The 17066-nt window shown below is 44.3% G+C and overlaps 1 protein-coding gene across 1 annotated transcript in view; it reads right to left on the reverse strand.

The window, feature by feature from the left end:
• cntnap3 (contactin associated protein family member 3) overlaps positions 1-17066 on the reverse strand; it is a 189142-nt gene that overhangs the window by 124981 nt on the left and 47095 nt on the right. The window contains exons 3-4 of the mRNA XM_071374431.1: positions 12904-13097; positions 2277-2424 (exon numbers count right to left, since the gene is read on the reverse strand). Of these exons, the coding sequence (XP_071230532.1) occupies positions 2277-2424; positions 12904-13097 (342 nt within the window). The remainder of the gene's footprint in view (positions 1-2276; positions 2425-12903; positions 13098-17066) is intronic.

Here is a 17066-nt window from a genome sequence, read left to right on the forward strand (position 1 = left end):
GGAGTGGAGACACTGGCAGGAAGGAGCGGAACATCCATTCCTGGTATGGACGGATCATAAAAATGTAGAATACCTTTGTACTGCCAAGCGCCTCAACCCAAGGCAAGCTCGTTGGGCTCTGTTATTTACCAGGTTCAATTTCAACATCTCCTACCGACCAAGGTCAAAGAACGTGAAGCCGGGCGCTCTATCCCGTCTGTACAGTTCCACTTCCACTCCCTCTGAATCTGAGACCATCCCCCCTGCCTCTTGTTTGGTGGCTTCTGTTTGGAAAATTGAGGCTCTGGTTCGCAGAGCACAGTGTTCCCAGTCGGACCCTGGGGGGGGCCGGCTAACTGGCTGTTTGCTCCTGGTCCGGGTCTCAGGTCCTGGATTGGGCTCACTCCTCCAGCCTTACCTGTCATCTTGGTACTCCTCGAACACTGGCTTTCCTCCGTCAACGCTTCTGGTGGCCCACCATGGTTCCTGATGTCTCGGCCTTTGTCGCCGCATGCATGGTGCGCACAAAGCAAGACTCCGCGGTAAGCTCCGTCCAGCCTCCTACAGACACTCCCTGTCCCTCATCACCCCTGGTCCCATATTTCCCTGGATTTTGTCACTGGGCTTCCTCCGTCAGATGGCAACACCACCATCCTGACGGTGGTTGACAGATTCTCCAAGGCTGCCTATTTCCATCCCTCTTCCGAATTTACCTTCAGCCAAGGAGACTGCCCAGCTTATGGTGCAGCACGTCTTCCGAATCCATGGCTCCCGGATGACATGGTCTGAGACCAAGGTTCTGAGTTCTCGTCCCAATTCTGGAAGACGTTCTGCATTATTATTGGGTCGTCAGCCAGCCTGTCCTCTGGGTTTCATCCCCAATCTAACGGCCAGTCGGAGCGAGCAAATCAAGATATGGAGACGGCACTCCGGTGTCTTGTTGCCAGTAACCCCACCACCTGGAGTCGGCAACTGGTCTGGGTGGAATATGCCAGGAACACTCTCCCCTGCTCGGCTACTGGACTATCCCCCTTCGAATGCTCCATGGGGTATCAGCCCCCGCTCTTTCCAGAGCAAGAAGTGGAGGTCAACATACATTCAGCAGAGCTGTTCGTCCGCCGCTGTCGGCGTACCTGGAGAAGAGCTCGGGCGGTTCTTCTCAAGACCACCTCCAGGTATCGTTGACAAGCGGAACACCACCGGACTCTGGCTCCTCGCTATTGGGTCAGGCAGAGGGTATGGTTGTCCACTTGGGACCTACCCCTTCAGGTAGAATCCCGTAAACTTTCTCCCCGTTTCATTGGTCCTTTCCCCATTTCTAGAGTCATTAGTCCCACTGCTGTCCATCTGTTGTTGCCCCGTACCCTCCATGTTCACCCCACTTTTCATGTGTCCAGGATTAAGCCCTTGTCACAGTCCTCTGTCTTCTGTTTCTAGGCCCATCCTTCCCCCCCGGGTCATCGATGGCCAGCCAGAGTATACGGTGAGACGCATCCTGAGGGTTCGACCACGGGGCAGGGGTTTCCAGTACCTGATTGACTGGGAGGGTTATGGCCCGGAGGAGAGGTGCTGGGTTCCTGCTAAAGACATCCTGGACCCAGTCCTCATCGCCGATTTTCACCGCCGGCACCCCGGTCAGCCAGGTATGCGCCCAGTTAGGACGCCAGGTGGTGCCCCTAGGGGGGGTTACTGTCACGCCCTGATCTGTTTCACCTGTCCTTGTGATTGTCTCCACCCCCTCCAGGTGTCGCTTATTTCCCCCAGTGTATTTATCCCTGTGTTTCCTGTCTCTCTGTGCCAGTTCGTCTTGTCTTTCAAGTCAACCAGCGTGATTTCCCCGTGCTCCTGCTTTGCTATTCTCTCTTTTGCTAGTCCTCACGGTTTTGACACTTGCCTGTTTTCTGGACTCCATACCCGCCTGCCTGCCCTGACCTGGACTCTGATCTGGTTTTGACCCTTTGCCTGTCAACGACCATTCTCTTGCCTACCCTTTTTGGAACTACTAAATATCAAATACTCAAACCATCTCCCTCCCGTGTCTGCATCTGGGTCTGGCCCTAAGCCCTCAAACATTTCTACAAATCACTTTTCACATTGTGTGTAGATTGATGAAGTTTTTAATTTTTCTCATTTAATCAATTTTAGAATAAGGCTGTAACAAAATGGAAAATGTCAGGGGGTCTGAATACTGAATGCATTATATATACTCTATATAGGGGGGAAATTGATCTGCGGGACTACAGGGAGTTGCCCATATCTGTTAAGAGGTTCTGTCCAACTCCCCTGGTTGTACTTACTGTAAGGGCATCCATAGGCTTCCAGTCTCAGGCCTATCCTCCCGTTGGGGTTCCAATCTAGAGGAAGTAACCGCAGGAACCTGGCGAAGACTGGCTGCTGCAGTTTAAACTGCACCACACTGTCTGCATTACTGTTCCCTGTGAACGCCTGGAACACACAGAGGGAACAGTATAATTATCTGCTTGATTGACACATTATACTTACCTTATTTGGATGTTACACATCATTGGAGTCTGCTGAGGGGCGAACGGCTCATAATAATGCTTGGAACGGAGCAAATGGAATGGCATCAAAAACACATGGAAACCATTTGTTTGATGTATTTGATATCATTCCCCCAATTCCCCAAAGCCATTACCACGAGCCCGTCCTTCCCAATTAAGGTATCACCAACCTCCTGTGCTACACATCTATTAGCCATATATACTCCTATATCCTCCACACACTCCTTCCGTGGCATCCCAACTGCTCTTAAATGCTAGTAAAACTAAATGCATGCTCTTCAACCGATTGCTGCCGGCACCTGCCAGCTCGCCTAGCATCACTACTCTGGACGGTTCTGACTTAGAATATGTGGACAACTACAAATACCTAGGTGTCTGGTTAGACTGTAAACTCTCCTTCCAGACTCACATTAAGCATCTTCAATCCAAAATTAAATCTAGAATCGGCTTCTTATTTCGCAAAAAAAGCATCCTTCACTCATGCTGCCAAACATACCCTCATAAAACTGACTATCCTACCAATCCTTGACTTTGGCGATGTCATTTACAAAATAGCCTCCAACACTCTACTCAGCAAATTGAATGTAGTCTATCACAGTGCCATCCGTTTCGTCAACAAAACCCCATACACTACCCACCACTGTGACCTGTATGCTCTCGTTGGCTGGCCCTCGCTACATATTTGTGGGCAAACCCACTGGCTCCAGGTCTATATACAATGACTGGAACGAATTGCAAAAATTACTAAAGCTGGAGACTTATATCTCTCTCACTAACTTTAAGCATCAGCTGTCAGAGCAGCTCACCGATCACTGTACCTGTACACAGCCCATCTGTAAATAGCATACCCAACTACCTCATCCCATACTGCTATTTGTTTTTTTGCACCCCAGTATCTCTATTTGCACATCATCATCTGCACATCTATCACTCCAGTGTTAATGCTAAATTGTAATTACTTCGCCACTATGGCCTATTTTTTGCCTTACCTCCCTAACCTTACTACATTTGCACATAGATTTTTCTATTGTGTTATTGACTGTACGTTTGTTTATCCCATGTGTAACTCTGTTATTTTTGTCGCTTTGCTTCATCTTGGCCAGGTCTCAGTTGTAAATGAGAACTTGTTCTCAACTGGCCTACCTGGTTAAATAAAGGTGAAATAACATTTTTTTTTTTATACAATCCTGTTGTGTAGATTATAGAGGTAAGTTTGGGAAACCCACTGTTCAACTTGTTTCTGTGTAGTACAGCCAAGCCAGTACTTGCCTCGCAGAACGGCCGGCCTCATTCACAAGCATACAGTTTAAGTCGGAAGTTTACATACACCTTAGTCAAATACATTTAAAATCAGTTATTCACAATTCCTGACATTTAATCCTAAAATTCCATGTTTTAGGTCAGTTAGGATCACCACTTTATTTTAAGAATGTGAAATGTCAGAATAATAGAGATTTATTTCAGCTTTTATTAATTTCATAACTGAGTCATGTTTGTAGGCCTCCTTACTCGCACTGGCTTTTTCCGTTCTGCCCACAAATTTTCTATAGGAATGAGGTCAGGGCTTTGTGATGGCCACTCCAATACCATGACTTTGTTGTTCTTAAGCATTTGCCACAACTTTGGAAGTATACTTGGTGTCATTGTCCATTTGGAAGACCCATTTGCGATCACGCTTTAACTTCCTGACTGATGTCTTGAGATGTTGCTTCAATATATCCACATCATTTTCCTGCCTCATGATGTCATCTATTTTGTGACGTGCACCAGTCCCCTCCTGCAGCAAAGCACCCCCACAACATGATGCTGCCACCCCCGTGCTTCACGGTTGGGATGGTGTTCTTCGGCTTGCAAGCTTCCCCCTTCTTCCTCCAAACATAACGATGGTCATTATGGCCAAACAGTTCTATTTTTGTTTGATCAGACCAGAGGACATTTCTCCAAAAAGTACGATCTTTGTCCCCATGTGCAGTTGCAAACCATAGTCTGGCTTTTTTTGGGCGGTTTTGGAGCAGTGCCTTCTTCCTTGCTGAGCGGCCTTTCAGGTTATGTTGATATAGGACTTGTTTTACTGTGGATATAGATACTTTTGTACCCGTTTCCTCCAGCATCTTCACAAGGTCCTTTGCTGTTGTTCTGGGATTGATTTGCACTTTTCGCATCGAAGTACGTTCATCTCTAGGAGACAGAACGCGTCTCCTTCCTGAGCGGTATGACGGCTGCGTGGTCCCATGGTGTTTATACTTGCGTACTATTGTTTGTACAGATGAACGTGGTACCTTCAAGTGTTTGTAAATTGCTCCCAAGGATAAACCAGACTTGTGGTAAAAAAAAAAAAAATCTTAGGTCTTGGCTGATTTATTTTGATTTTCCCATGATGTCAAGCAAAAAGGCACTGAGGTTGAAGGTAGGCCTTGAAATACATCCACAGGTTTCTTTTGAAGTCACAGTCCATTCAAATACTTTTGTATGGGATATTCAAAGGAATTCCTCCCAGATTGCAGTTCCTATGGCTTCCACTAGATGTCAGTCTTTAGAAATGGTTTCAGGTTTGTTTTTTGAAAAATTTGTTAGTTGTAGTTTTTCAAGGTGGCTCTCATTTGGACTGTAGTCTTGTGGCGCTCGTGGGTGAAGGCACGCACTTCGTTATTTATCTCCGGAATTGAACATACTACATTCCGTCTTAAAATGTATAGTTTATTTACATATTAGGGTACCTGAGGCTTGATTAGAAATGTTGTTTGATTTGTTAGGACGAAGTTTATTGGTAACTTTTCGGATTGCTTTCTCTGCATGATCAAAGAATGGAACGGGTGGATTACTGAATCAAACGCGCCAACTAAAATTATATTTTGGGATATAAAGAAGGACTTTATCGAACAAAACAACCATTTGTTGTGTAGCTGGCACCCTTGGGATTGCAAACAGAGGAAGATCTTCAAAGGTAAGTGATTTATTTTATCCCTATTTCAGAATTTTGTGACGCCTCTGTGGTTTGGAAAATGTTTTTAATGCTGGAGTATGCGGGGCGCTGTCTTCAGATAATCGCATGGTATGCTTTCGCCATAAAGCCTTTTTGAAATCTGACAAAGAGGTTGGATTAACAAGACGTTAAGCTTTTAAACGATGTAAGACACTTGTATTTTCATGAATGTTTAATATTACAATTTTGTATTTTGAATTTCGCACTCTGCAATTTCACCGGATGTTGTCGAGGTGGGTCGCTAGCGTCCCACCTAGCCCAAAGACGATTTATAAAGGCACAGTCAATTTAGTGTATGTAAACTTCTGAGCCACTGGAATTGTGATACAGTGAATTATAAGTAAAATAATCTGTCTGTAAACAATTGTTGGAAAAATGACTTGTGTCATGCACAAAGTAAATGTCTTAACCTACTTGCCAAAACTATAGTTTGTTAACAAGAAATTTTTGGAGTGGTTGAAAAATTTGTTTAAGAACTCCAACCTAAGTGTATGTAAACTTCCGACTTCAACTGTATCTTGAATGGAATGCGCCCCTCTGGTGTTGTGCCCATCCCATCCCTCCCCTCCTTGAAATGAAATATTTTGTAAACATGCCATCTACATCTTGACTCTAGCGAGCAACAAGCACGTCGCAAACAATGTTCTGTTAAGGTAGATATTCGATGTGACATTTTTTCTTTACGTTTCTCTTAGCGACCAATGACCATGCATTGCATTAAGCTGGCCCAACGAAACAAGCTACTTAAAGTAGATTATTTCGCAGAGACAACTAGAATATTTTGCAGAATTTATCAGTAGCTAGGTTTCCATCTAATTGGCAACAGATTTTCATGCAAATATTCTAGAATCTGCATAAAGAAAATTCGCATTTTCCCACTGGTGGTGTTTCCACCAAATGAACTTGTTGAGGATAACATCATCAGTGTGTGTGATGAAGTAGTGCAGACAAAATGTACTTTTCCACTTATGCTTTCATGTACCAAATCTAAAGTTCAATGTGCTTCCATCACATTTGCAACTCTACCAATAGTTTTGCCACAAAAACTGTTGCGTTGAATAGCAAATGTGCCTAATCTGGTTTTGGCACCTGCACTCTTGCCAACATCTTGCAGATACAGTGCATGTAGGCTGTGCGGGTTGGCTAATCAACATGAGATTATTATGGATAAGAGCGAGAACATTTTTATTTGTCAAACGGCAATCAAGCATCAATCATCTTGTCACCAGAATAAGACACTTAATATTTATTGGAAAGCAGCATCAAGCTCATCACCGTGCACTTTCACCACCCTGTGAAGTTCGTAATTTATTTCATCTGTAGCCTAATAAACTGCATGGTTTCACGAGTTGTAGTGGGAGAAGCACGCACCATGTCACGTGACTCCAAGTTTACTTTGATATGATGGTTGTTATATAAATATTTGTGCATAGACGTTTTCACCACCATTTCCTGCATTTCCTTCCACCCGCCATGTGGAACAGACAAATTGTCGGCATTTATAAAATTACACCGAAACGTCCTGTTTCCATCACAGCTGTCGTGATTTTATTTTATACGATATGACTTTACACGCATAAAAACTGTGAATGGAAATATGGTTAATGCTGTGCACATGCACACTTCATATAAATGGTGCACTGTGCAATGTGTGCATCATCGAACAAACAGTTGCTAGCATTGACCTTTAACTCACCATTGTAAAAAAGTTCAAAAATACATTTTAAAAAGTTGGTGTATTAGTGACATGGCATTGCATTAAACTGGCCCAACGAAACAAGCAAGTTGAATAGATTATTTCACCTAAATAACTATGATATTTTGCTGAATAACTCAGCAGCTATATGCACCAGTGTTGCACGCTATTCATTAATTGGTGTGCATCAGTGAAAAAGCAGAGTAGCTTGCATTTCAATTGAACCTCAACTGCCCCCTTGAAATTCAAAAAATAAAAAATAATAATATGGAAATAGAGCTACTAAGGTTTTGTTGTGGTGGTGTGATGTAATCCATGCACTCATTGAATCTACATCATATTTAACTGGTTGACTCAATGAACAAGCTAGATCTAGTTACTGTAATGAACACCAGGGGAGACAGAGAGCTGGTTTCAAGCGCAGGGCGCAGCGGGTGTTTATTGCAAAGGACCACAGGAGGCAGGTAGCTGGGTCCAGGCAGGCAGAAGTTCATACATGGGGGTCCAAAAGGGCAACAGTACAGGCAAGGAAAAGGCTAGTAACGTCGTCTGGGAGATCAGGCAATAGTTAGATAACAGGAAACCGATAGGCCAAAGTACAGGCAGGGAATAGACAAATGGCGTTGTTAGTGAGGCAAGCAAAAACTATCATACACGGGAGGAGTAATTCACGGGAAACCCAGCGCTCTGAAAGCCATGTGTCACAAAACAAACAATACCTCACAGTGATAGGGTGCAAAGAACTGAACTAAATAGTGTGTGGTAATGACATACAGGTGTGTAGTGAGCTGCGTTCAGGGGATCTAGGTGTCTGAGAGTGTGAGCTAGAAAGTGGGCTGGAAAGTGAGCTGCGTCCAGGGGATCTACGTGTTTGAGGGTGTGAGTTGGAAGCAGACGTTACAGCTACGTAATCTCGCCTACCAGCCAGCTTGCTCTCTGTCTGGATGTTTGGTTTCAGAGCGCATCAGAACAGGACTTGGTAGTGTATGGCAGGAGCAGAGAAAATAGACACTAGACACCGCTTTTAATGGGCTGATCTCTGTCCATCACCAGGCATCTAGCACCTCCCCCTCTCTGTGGATTTCAATGTGCAAGCATTGCAAGTAATGGGCCAAACAAAGAAGTGAGTTCGGGAAATCGGAAAGTATGCGTCAACATTTTTTTTTGCACATATACATTTTCTATGTCTGAATTCAGAATCAATTGGGCTCTCGAAAAATAATGTGGTCGCTGTGATAGAACATTTTCTTTGATTGGCGATCTCTGCAATTTTTAAATGTCCCATCTCACACAGCTGTAGCAGGCTTTCTCCCTCTCCCACCTCTATTTTAAAGGTAGGCTCAGCGACATGACATTGCCACAAGCAGCACCGGAGATATTGAGATGAACGAGATGCAACACAGTCACACACATTATTTGAGCATGTGCACAGGTTCGCTTCACGCTGTGTATAGTGTGGTAGCAAAGGGACCAAAACTTGAGCCTCGCGCTTCAACACTCTTCTTGTTGTGGAAATTGACCCACTAAGCTGTTTACTTCGGCTTCTATGTCATATCGCTGAGTCTACCTTTAACCACACACCTTTGAAGTCTCACTTTGAGGCACAGTGTTACCAGGCTCTATGCGGCAGGATTTGTGACTAGCTACGTGCACAATCATCCATGTTTCCCATATTTTCATTCTCATTTTATTCACAGTGTGAGTGAGTGAGTAGTGAGTCTCAGCCTAGTCTGTCTCCACATGCCACCGCCAGGTAAAATAAATGGTCCAGATATTTGCCTTTTTTTTGGGACATCATCCTAAAAGAAAAGTAAGTTAGTAGCACGCACATCCCCCCTAGGAACTTCTGTCCCACTGAGCTGGAAATTCTGTCCCACTGAGCTATGCACACTGCACAGCTCAGGCTGAGTGGAAGACAGTAGATCAGAGGGGGGATGGAAACTGTCATTTTATACAGCAGGCCAGGTGTAGCACTTATTTGGTCATGTCATTTAAAATCTTGAAAGAATCATGTAGGGAAAGGGGGATACCTAGTCAGTTCAACGGAAATGTGTCTTCCGCATTTAATCCAACCCCTCTGCATCAGAGAGTTGCGGAGGGCTGCCTTAAATCGACATCCACGTCATTGGCGCCTGGGGAACAGTGGGTTAACTGCCTTTCTCAGTGGCAGAACAATAGATTTTTACCTTGTCAGCTTAGGGATTCGATCCAGCAACCTTTCGGTTACAGGCCTAACGCTCCTACCCGCCAGGTTACCTGCCACCCCATGTAGTCCGAGTTAAGTGTGATTGCTGAGCAACTCAGCTGTAAATGTGCCCTTTTAAAGTAAACTTCGTAGATTATCCAGAAACACAGGACATTGTTCACTGGCTCAGATGTCCTTGTCTGCTGTGATTGGGTGTGAGAGGCAAGAGACCGTGAGGAGAGGGAAGTCAGTGCTGGCAAGGGCAGCAGCATTGTTGATCTACAGGTGAGAGAGTGAGTGACTAAGATGACTTATCCTCTAATGTGAAAATAAACAGTCACAAAACTGTGTGTTCCCTGTCAAGGTGTATATATATAAATATATATATAACTGATGTTGATAGTCACAAAAAAATAAAACATTTGGCTTCCTTTGGAAACCAGTCATGTACAGCATACACATAACATCAACCTGTGCACTCTCTGCCTTCAGTGATCATGACATACTTTTACCTGGGTTAAAATAGATTACATGGAACTAGGCCCTGCATGTTCAATGTACGTAGCTTGAATGAATCACGTAGATTTGGACAAATGTGATTTTTGATAGAGCAACCGACTGTAAATGTGTCCTTTAAAGTATACTTTATAGGTTATCCAGTAACACAGGACATTGTTCACTGTCTCTGTCTGGCTCACCGTATGTTCTTGCCTGCTGTGATTGGGTGCTAGAGAGGCAAGCAACCGTAAGAAGAGGTCAGTGCATGCAGGAGCAGCGGCAGGGTTGGTATTGAGGTGAGTGAGAGGAGAGTTAATCTCAAAAAGTGAAAAAAAGTTGTCTCACAAAACTGGAGTCCCTTTCAAGGTGTATACAGTATTGTACTGATGTATGAAGGTGGCAAAATGTCGGCATGTGATGATCAACCTCTCCACAACACCAATCACGTCTACAAATCATATTTGTTTTACCCTGCATCCTTATAATACAACTGTCTTCATCTTCTGTGTCTTCTTAATATTTGCAGTGAATTACCTTCATTAATGATGGTGACGACTTATCCTTTCACTTATCCTTCCACTTATAGTGTTTTCAAAATACCCTTACATATACCCCTCAAAATGCCCCTGAAGAGACTGTGTTTCCGGGAGAGGACCCATGGACCCCCCTCTAACCGCCCCACCACCACAATTGTGTCCTTAGTATAGTAATTTCAAAAAACTTTATTGGTACAGTATGACGAAAAATGTATTTGTATTGCCAAGAGTAGTATAGTAAAGTTATTATATAACAAACTTTGCCTCATATGACTGAGGACAACACATAGCCGCATTGATGAAGTGGGTACTGAAAAATGGTGTCAGTAAAAGATAGACAGATTAATAAGAAATGTAATACTGAAGCTCTCTTTCTCATGTTTTGCTGGCAAACACTTAGGTCTACTCTATGAATAATGAGCGTAGTTAACCTCTCTGATCCTAACTTATGTGGCTAATAAGACATGGAAATATTACTGTGTCCTATTATTGGTCCTCTCCTCCAGCTCTCTGTCTGCGTCCCAAATGTATGGGCCCTGGCCAAAAGTAGTGCACTAAATAGGGAATAGGGTGGTATTTGGGACACAGACCCTGTCTCTCTTTAAGAAAAGGTTAATAATGGGGTCATCACCCCAGAAGTTCCCTACTCACTATTCCATCCTCCCATTAAAGTTGACAGTCTGGTTGGCGGTTCAAACTCCAAAATAATGGTGAAATACCTAATTAACATAGAATTTGCTAACTATTATTGTGAGATAGATAGGAGCCAGTCCAGTAGCTCCTTCTCATGTTGGCTAGAGGTTACACACTGTATAGATAGAAGCCAGCTCCCTTTTACACTGGCTAGCATCAGTTGGCCATAAAGATGCGGTTACAGCAATGTGTGGCCAGCAGCAATCGATAACCACATGACTTATTCAGTACCCATCCTGAGCCTTTCTCATAAGAGTAATGGGGACTGTTTCCCCCTCCAGTCACCTGCCTATTGTAAAGGAAATCAATGGAACCCACTTCAACTGAAACTTAAAATGAAAAGTGAGGTCTGAGGTGGCATTGGAATTTTCAAAAATGAAGTGCTGTGTGCGATACTACAGTGATTTAAAAATATATTTTTTACCTACGTTTATACTATATCATTTTACGTCTGTCTTGGAGTGAAATGTACTTTCTTATCATTGTTGCATAATTTGAAAGGCTGAGAAGCATCTTCAGTGTCTTTAAAGCAGGTTGATGTTTATTGGAATGAGTGTTCTCCTGGAGGCAGAACTGAGATTCCTCTAGATAGGCCAGCTACAAAGGCAAAATTTGCTATATTGTCAAAATTCCTGAAAATAAAAAATGTGCTTTTTGGTCTTAATTTAAGTTTAAGGTTTGGCATTAGGGTTAGCAGTGTGGTTAAGGTTAGGGTTAAGGTTAGGTTTAGGTTTAAATCTGATTTTATGACTTTGTGGCTGTGCCAGCTAGTGACCACGCTGCAGAGCTGTCTCTAGAACAAGATTCATAATGAAAAATGCTAACTTGCGTCTTTAAAGAGGGAGGATGAGCCATGCGTCTGGTGAAGTGGAGCATTAAGCCCAACAAATTGCACTGCCTCCCTGCTGAGGAAGCTCAGTATGCTGCATGTCATTTGTGTGTGTGTGTGTGTATGATAAAGCTCATGAAGCAGCATCTCATTTGCTCCTGGAGTGAGGTGTCCCTTTGAAATATACCCAGAGTCAAGGAGCAAATCTCTCCATTGCCTGCCCCCTGTCTGAAAAGCCTTCGCTCATGGAGAGAGAAAGAGAGAGAACAACACTCAACCCTAAAACCTATAACTTACTAAGCCCTGTCTGAGGAAACAAAAAAAACACACTAGTACTTTTGACCGATACTGATACTAGACTGCTGCTGTCATAGACTTAGCTAGCTGGGAAGACTAGCATCTGGAGTTTAAAAATCCTTAAAAAGGTTCTTAGGATTTATCAGAATATGTGCAGACACTTTATGCTAAGTACTTTTTATAATATGCATAGTCAAACTGCGAGTAGATGAGAATACTGTAGTTGTGAAATACATTAATTTAATTGACAATCTTTCAAATTTTCTCCTCATATCAGCTAAAATTATCAGAATGTTATTTAGTACAGAAAGCAAGTAACAAGGATGGTAACACTAAAAAGCAGCTACATCTAATAATTACCTCAGTCAACAGTACAGAGCTAAGCTGAGCTGTTCCTGCCTTCCGGTGTTTCATCTATTATTCATTGATAGTGAAAGGACTCTTATGAGTCTATTTGTGAGTTGGCTACATGGTGTACTGGTCTGCATCTGAAAAGGCTCCCTATTCCCTATATAGTGTGCTACATTTGACCAGGGCCCTCGTCTAGGCTCTGCCGCAAGCTTCCACCCCGCCACAACGTGAGCCGAGGGTAGCCCTGGTAAAACGTAGCACACTATACAGGGAAAAGGGTTCCAAAATGTGCCATTTTATACACAGCCATTATGGTCTTGTCCCACTGACTTACCCGGATGTTGTCCTCCTGACGGTACTGTTTCCAGTTGCAGCCCGTGTCGCTGAACATGAGGAGGAAGGAGGAGACCCAGTCTGAGCTGCCGTAGCGACCCTGCGTGGCCACGGCTGTGATCTCTGTCCGCTCCCCCAGGTCCACCTCCAACCACTGGTACTTATTAGACTCCACAGGAGCCCAGCCTCCAGCACCTGCAGGAAATACCGCACAGAGATACCACATATTATAACTCTTTGGGAAGGTTTCTCTGACACAGATTAAGCCTAATAGTGAACTAAAGAGCATTTTCAAAGGAGATTATCCAAAATGTAATTTATTGTTAATAATAATAATCTATTAATAGATTGTTGAGCAGCATTGTGCCTCTCAAAATAAAGTGTTACCGTGAACCATTTAAGAGGAGCACATGCGTAAGACATAATCAGTATACACATACAGTACAGTGTATATCCTCAGGGGGAATGAACCAGTACAGTGCATATCCTCAGTGGGGATGAGGCAGTACAGTGCATATCCTCAGTGGGAATGAAGCAGTACAGTGCATATCCTCAGTGGGAATGAGGCAGTACAGTGTATATCCTCAGGGGGAATGAAGCAGTACAGTGTATATCCTCAGGGGGAATGAAGCAGTACAATGCATATCCTCAGTGGGGATGAAGCAGTACAGTGCATATCCTCAGCGGGAATAAAGCAGTACAGTGCATATCCTCAGTGGGAATGAGGCAGTACAGTGCATATCCTCAGTGGGAATGAGGCAGTACAGTGTATATCCCCAGGGGGAATGAAGCAGTACAGTGTATATCATCAGTGGGAATGAAGCAGTACAGTGCATATCCTCAGTGGGGATGAAGCAGTACAGTGCATATCCTCAGTGGGAATGAAGCAGTACCGTGCATATCCTCAGTGGGGATGAAGCAGTACAGTGCATATCCTCAGTGGGAATGAAGCAGTACAGTGCATATCATCAGTGGGAATGAAGCAGTACAGTGCATATCCTCAGTGGGGATGAAGCAGTACAGTGCATATCCTCAGTGGGAATGAGGCAGTACAGTGTATATCCTCAGGGGGAATGAAGCAGTACAGTGTATATCCTCAGGGGGAATGAAGCAGTACAATGCATATCCTCAGTGGGGATGAAGCAGTACAGTGCATATCCTCAGCGGGAATAAAGCAGTACAGTGCATATCCTCAGTGGGAATGAGGCAGTACAGTGCATATCCTCAGTGGGAATGAGGCAGTACAGTGTATATCCCCAGGGGGAATGAAGCAGTACAGTGTATATCATCAGTGGGAATGAAGCAGTACAGTGCATATCCTCAGTGGGGATGAAGCAGTACAGTGCATATCCTCAGTGGGAATGAAGCAGTACCGTGCATATCCTCAGTGGGGATGAAGCAGTACAGTGCATATCCTCAGTGGGAATGAAGCAGTACAGTGCATATCATCAGTGGGAATGAAGCAGTACAGTGCATATCCTCAGTGGGGATGAAGCAGTACAGTGCATATCCTCAGTGGGAATGAAGCAGTACAGTGCATATCATCAGTGGGAATGAAGCAATACAGTGTATATCCTCAGTGGGAATGAAGCAGTACAGTGCATATCCTCAGTGGGGATGAAGCAGTACAGTGCATATCCTCAGTGGGGATGAAGCAGTACAGTGCATATCCTCAGTGGGGATGAAGCAGTACAGTGCATATCCTCAGGGGGAATGAAGCAGTACAGTGCATATCATCAGTGGGGATGAGGCATTACAGTGCATATCCTCAGTGGGGAATGAGGCAGTACAGTGCATATCCTCAGGGGGAATGAAGCAGTACAGTGTATATCCTCAGGGGGAATGAAGCAGTACAGTGCATATCCTCAGGGGGAATGAAGCAGTACAGTGCATATCCTCAGTGGGGATGAAGCAGTACAGTGCATATCCTCAGGGGGAATGAGGCAGTACAGTGCATATCATCAGGGGGAATAAAGCAGTACAGTGCATATCATCAGTGGGAATGAAACAGTACAGTGCATATCCTCAGGGCGAATGAAGCAGTACAGTGCATATCCTCAGTGGGAATAAAGCAGTACAGTGCATATCCTCAGTGGGGATGAAGCAGTACAGTGCATACCCTCAGTGGGAATGAAGCAGTACAGTGCATATCCTCAGGGGGAATGAGGCAGTGCAGTGCATATCCTCAGTGGGGAATGAGGCAGTGCAGTGCATATCCTCAGGGGGAATGAAGCAGTACAGTGTATATCCTCAGTGGGAATGAAGCAGCCTTGCACTGCGAGACCTAACCTGAAAACATCTACATCCATTACAGAGCTGGTGGCAAAATGAGGATGCATGATCCGCCAGCAGGTACTGTGCACACAACCTGATGTTTATTTCAAGACATACAAACACATGGGAGAAATACTTCTCAGGTGTCATTGACAGTCAGGGCCATTTTGTGAGCAGGAGTCACTCTCCATTGTATGATAAAGAAGAGCAGTTTCTATCATGCAACTGGTTAAAATGTGCAGAAAGTGTCCAAGTCTCTCATGGGATTCACATTAAAGTAACCACTCAAACTGGAGCTCTGCATGGTCATGACTGCAGTAGTTTATATAGTCAATCCCCTAAACAGACACTTGTCAAGTGCAGTACCATTAGCTGCTTTTTGGGGGGAAGATTTTACTTGCAATGACTGTGATATATGGTTGTCTTACCTACCTTAGTTGAATGTACTGACTAAGTGGCTTTAGAAAAGAGCGTCTGGTAAATGACCAAACGTTCATGTTAATGTAGATAGAAGACAAATAGAGCAATCTGATCAACAGAGTGACGTATTCCATGAAACATCACAACAGGTTGTGGAACAGGAACAGGCATTTGGCTTCTGCAAGAGCCAGGAGGAAGGAGAGAGGGAAGCCAGCCGGATAGAGACATGAAGGAGAGAGGGAAGCCAGCCGGATAGAGACATGAAGGAGAGAGAGAAGCCAGCCGGATAGAGACATGAGGGAGAGAGGAAAGCCAGTCGGATAGAGACATGAGGAGAAGTGATGAAATGGCACTCTGTAGAATGGAGACGCCGCCGTGAGAAAGGAGGTACGACAGGATGAGAAGTGTGCTAATGTCTGTGAGAGAAGGGAAGCATAAAGTGCTGAGTCGGGCCAAAGTGCAGCCTCAGAGCCCCGGACGCCAGATGGACAGAACGGGAGCAGAGCTGTCTAGAGGAGTTGCCCAGGCTTCCAGCAGGGTCGGCACAAAGACAGAACACAAGACAGCTAGAGGGCCTAGTACAGAAATGACTCATACCGCATCTGCCAATAGAAATGCCCCAATAAGCTGCAGCATGCTTTACTCTATACAGAGAGAACACACAGAGCCTTTTAAGTACCCAACACAAAGACACCGAGGTTAAAGACCATTTAACATTTGGTACCAAGTTGATGTCATCTAACTAAGCTGACGCAAATAGTCTCCAGGAACCCCACAGGGACTTAGGGACCAGACTCCCCTGATTCTCCACCCTTAATATTCCTACTTTACCGTTTATATAACCGTCTGTTGGTTGTACTCACACTACTGTCTGGTCTGGTCCGGGTTAAGGCAACAAGCTGCCTGTATGGGTTGGCATTTAGGACATGAGGCAGTGAAAGGCCTGGTTTAATAAGTACTTAACTTTAGTAGCAGACAGACATTGCCATTGACACAGCGATGAGAGGGAGAGCGAACACGTTGACCTTTGTTCATTACTGGTGATGGAATAGAGAGCAGAGAGAGCATGTAGGGGAGACAAAGAGGAGCAGAATACACAATACCAGGAGGGTATCCAGCTATGAAGACTCTGGCCCTGGTCAAAAGTAGTGCACTACATAGGGAAAAAAGTAAAGCACTATAATAACATGGTGCCATTTGGGACGCAAACCAGAGACAGAATATAGAGGTGTTTTTTTTCAAGCAATTAACACATTCATATTTTTATTCTGTCTTGAAAATGGGCAATTATTAGCTACCACGGGAAGGCTAATGGCTGCTAATAGTTCCTGGGAAGGCCTGTATGGGTTGCGTTCCAAATGGAACCCTATTCCATATTTAGTGCAATCAATGGACCAGGGCTCAAAAGTAGTGCACAGTGCACTAGATAGGGAATATGATGCCATTTGGGACATATCCCTGGATTCCCAT

Source organism: Salvelinus alpinus, chromosome 1, assembly GCF_045679555.1.
Source record: "Salvelinus alpinus chromosome 1, SLU_Salpinus.1, whole genome shotgun sequence".
In the NCBI taxonomy this organism is placed as follows: Eukaryota; Metazoa; Chordata; class Actinopteri; order Salmoniformes; family Salmonidae; genus Salvelinus; species Salvelinus alpinus.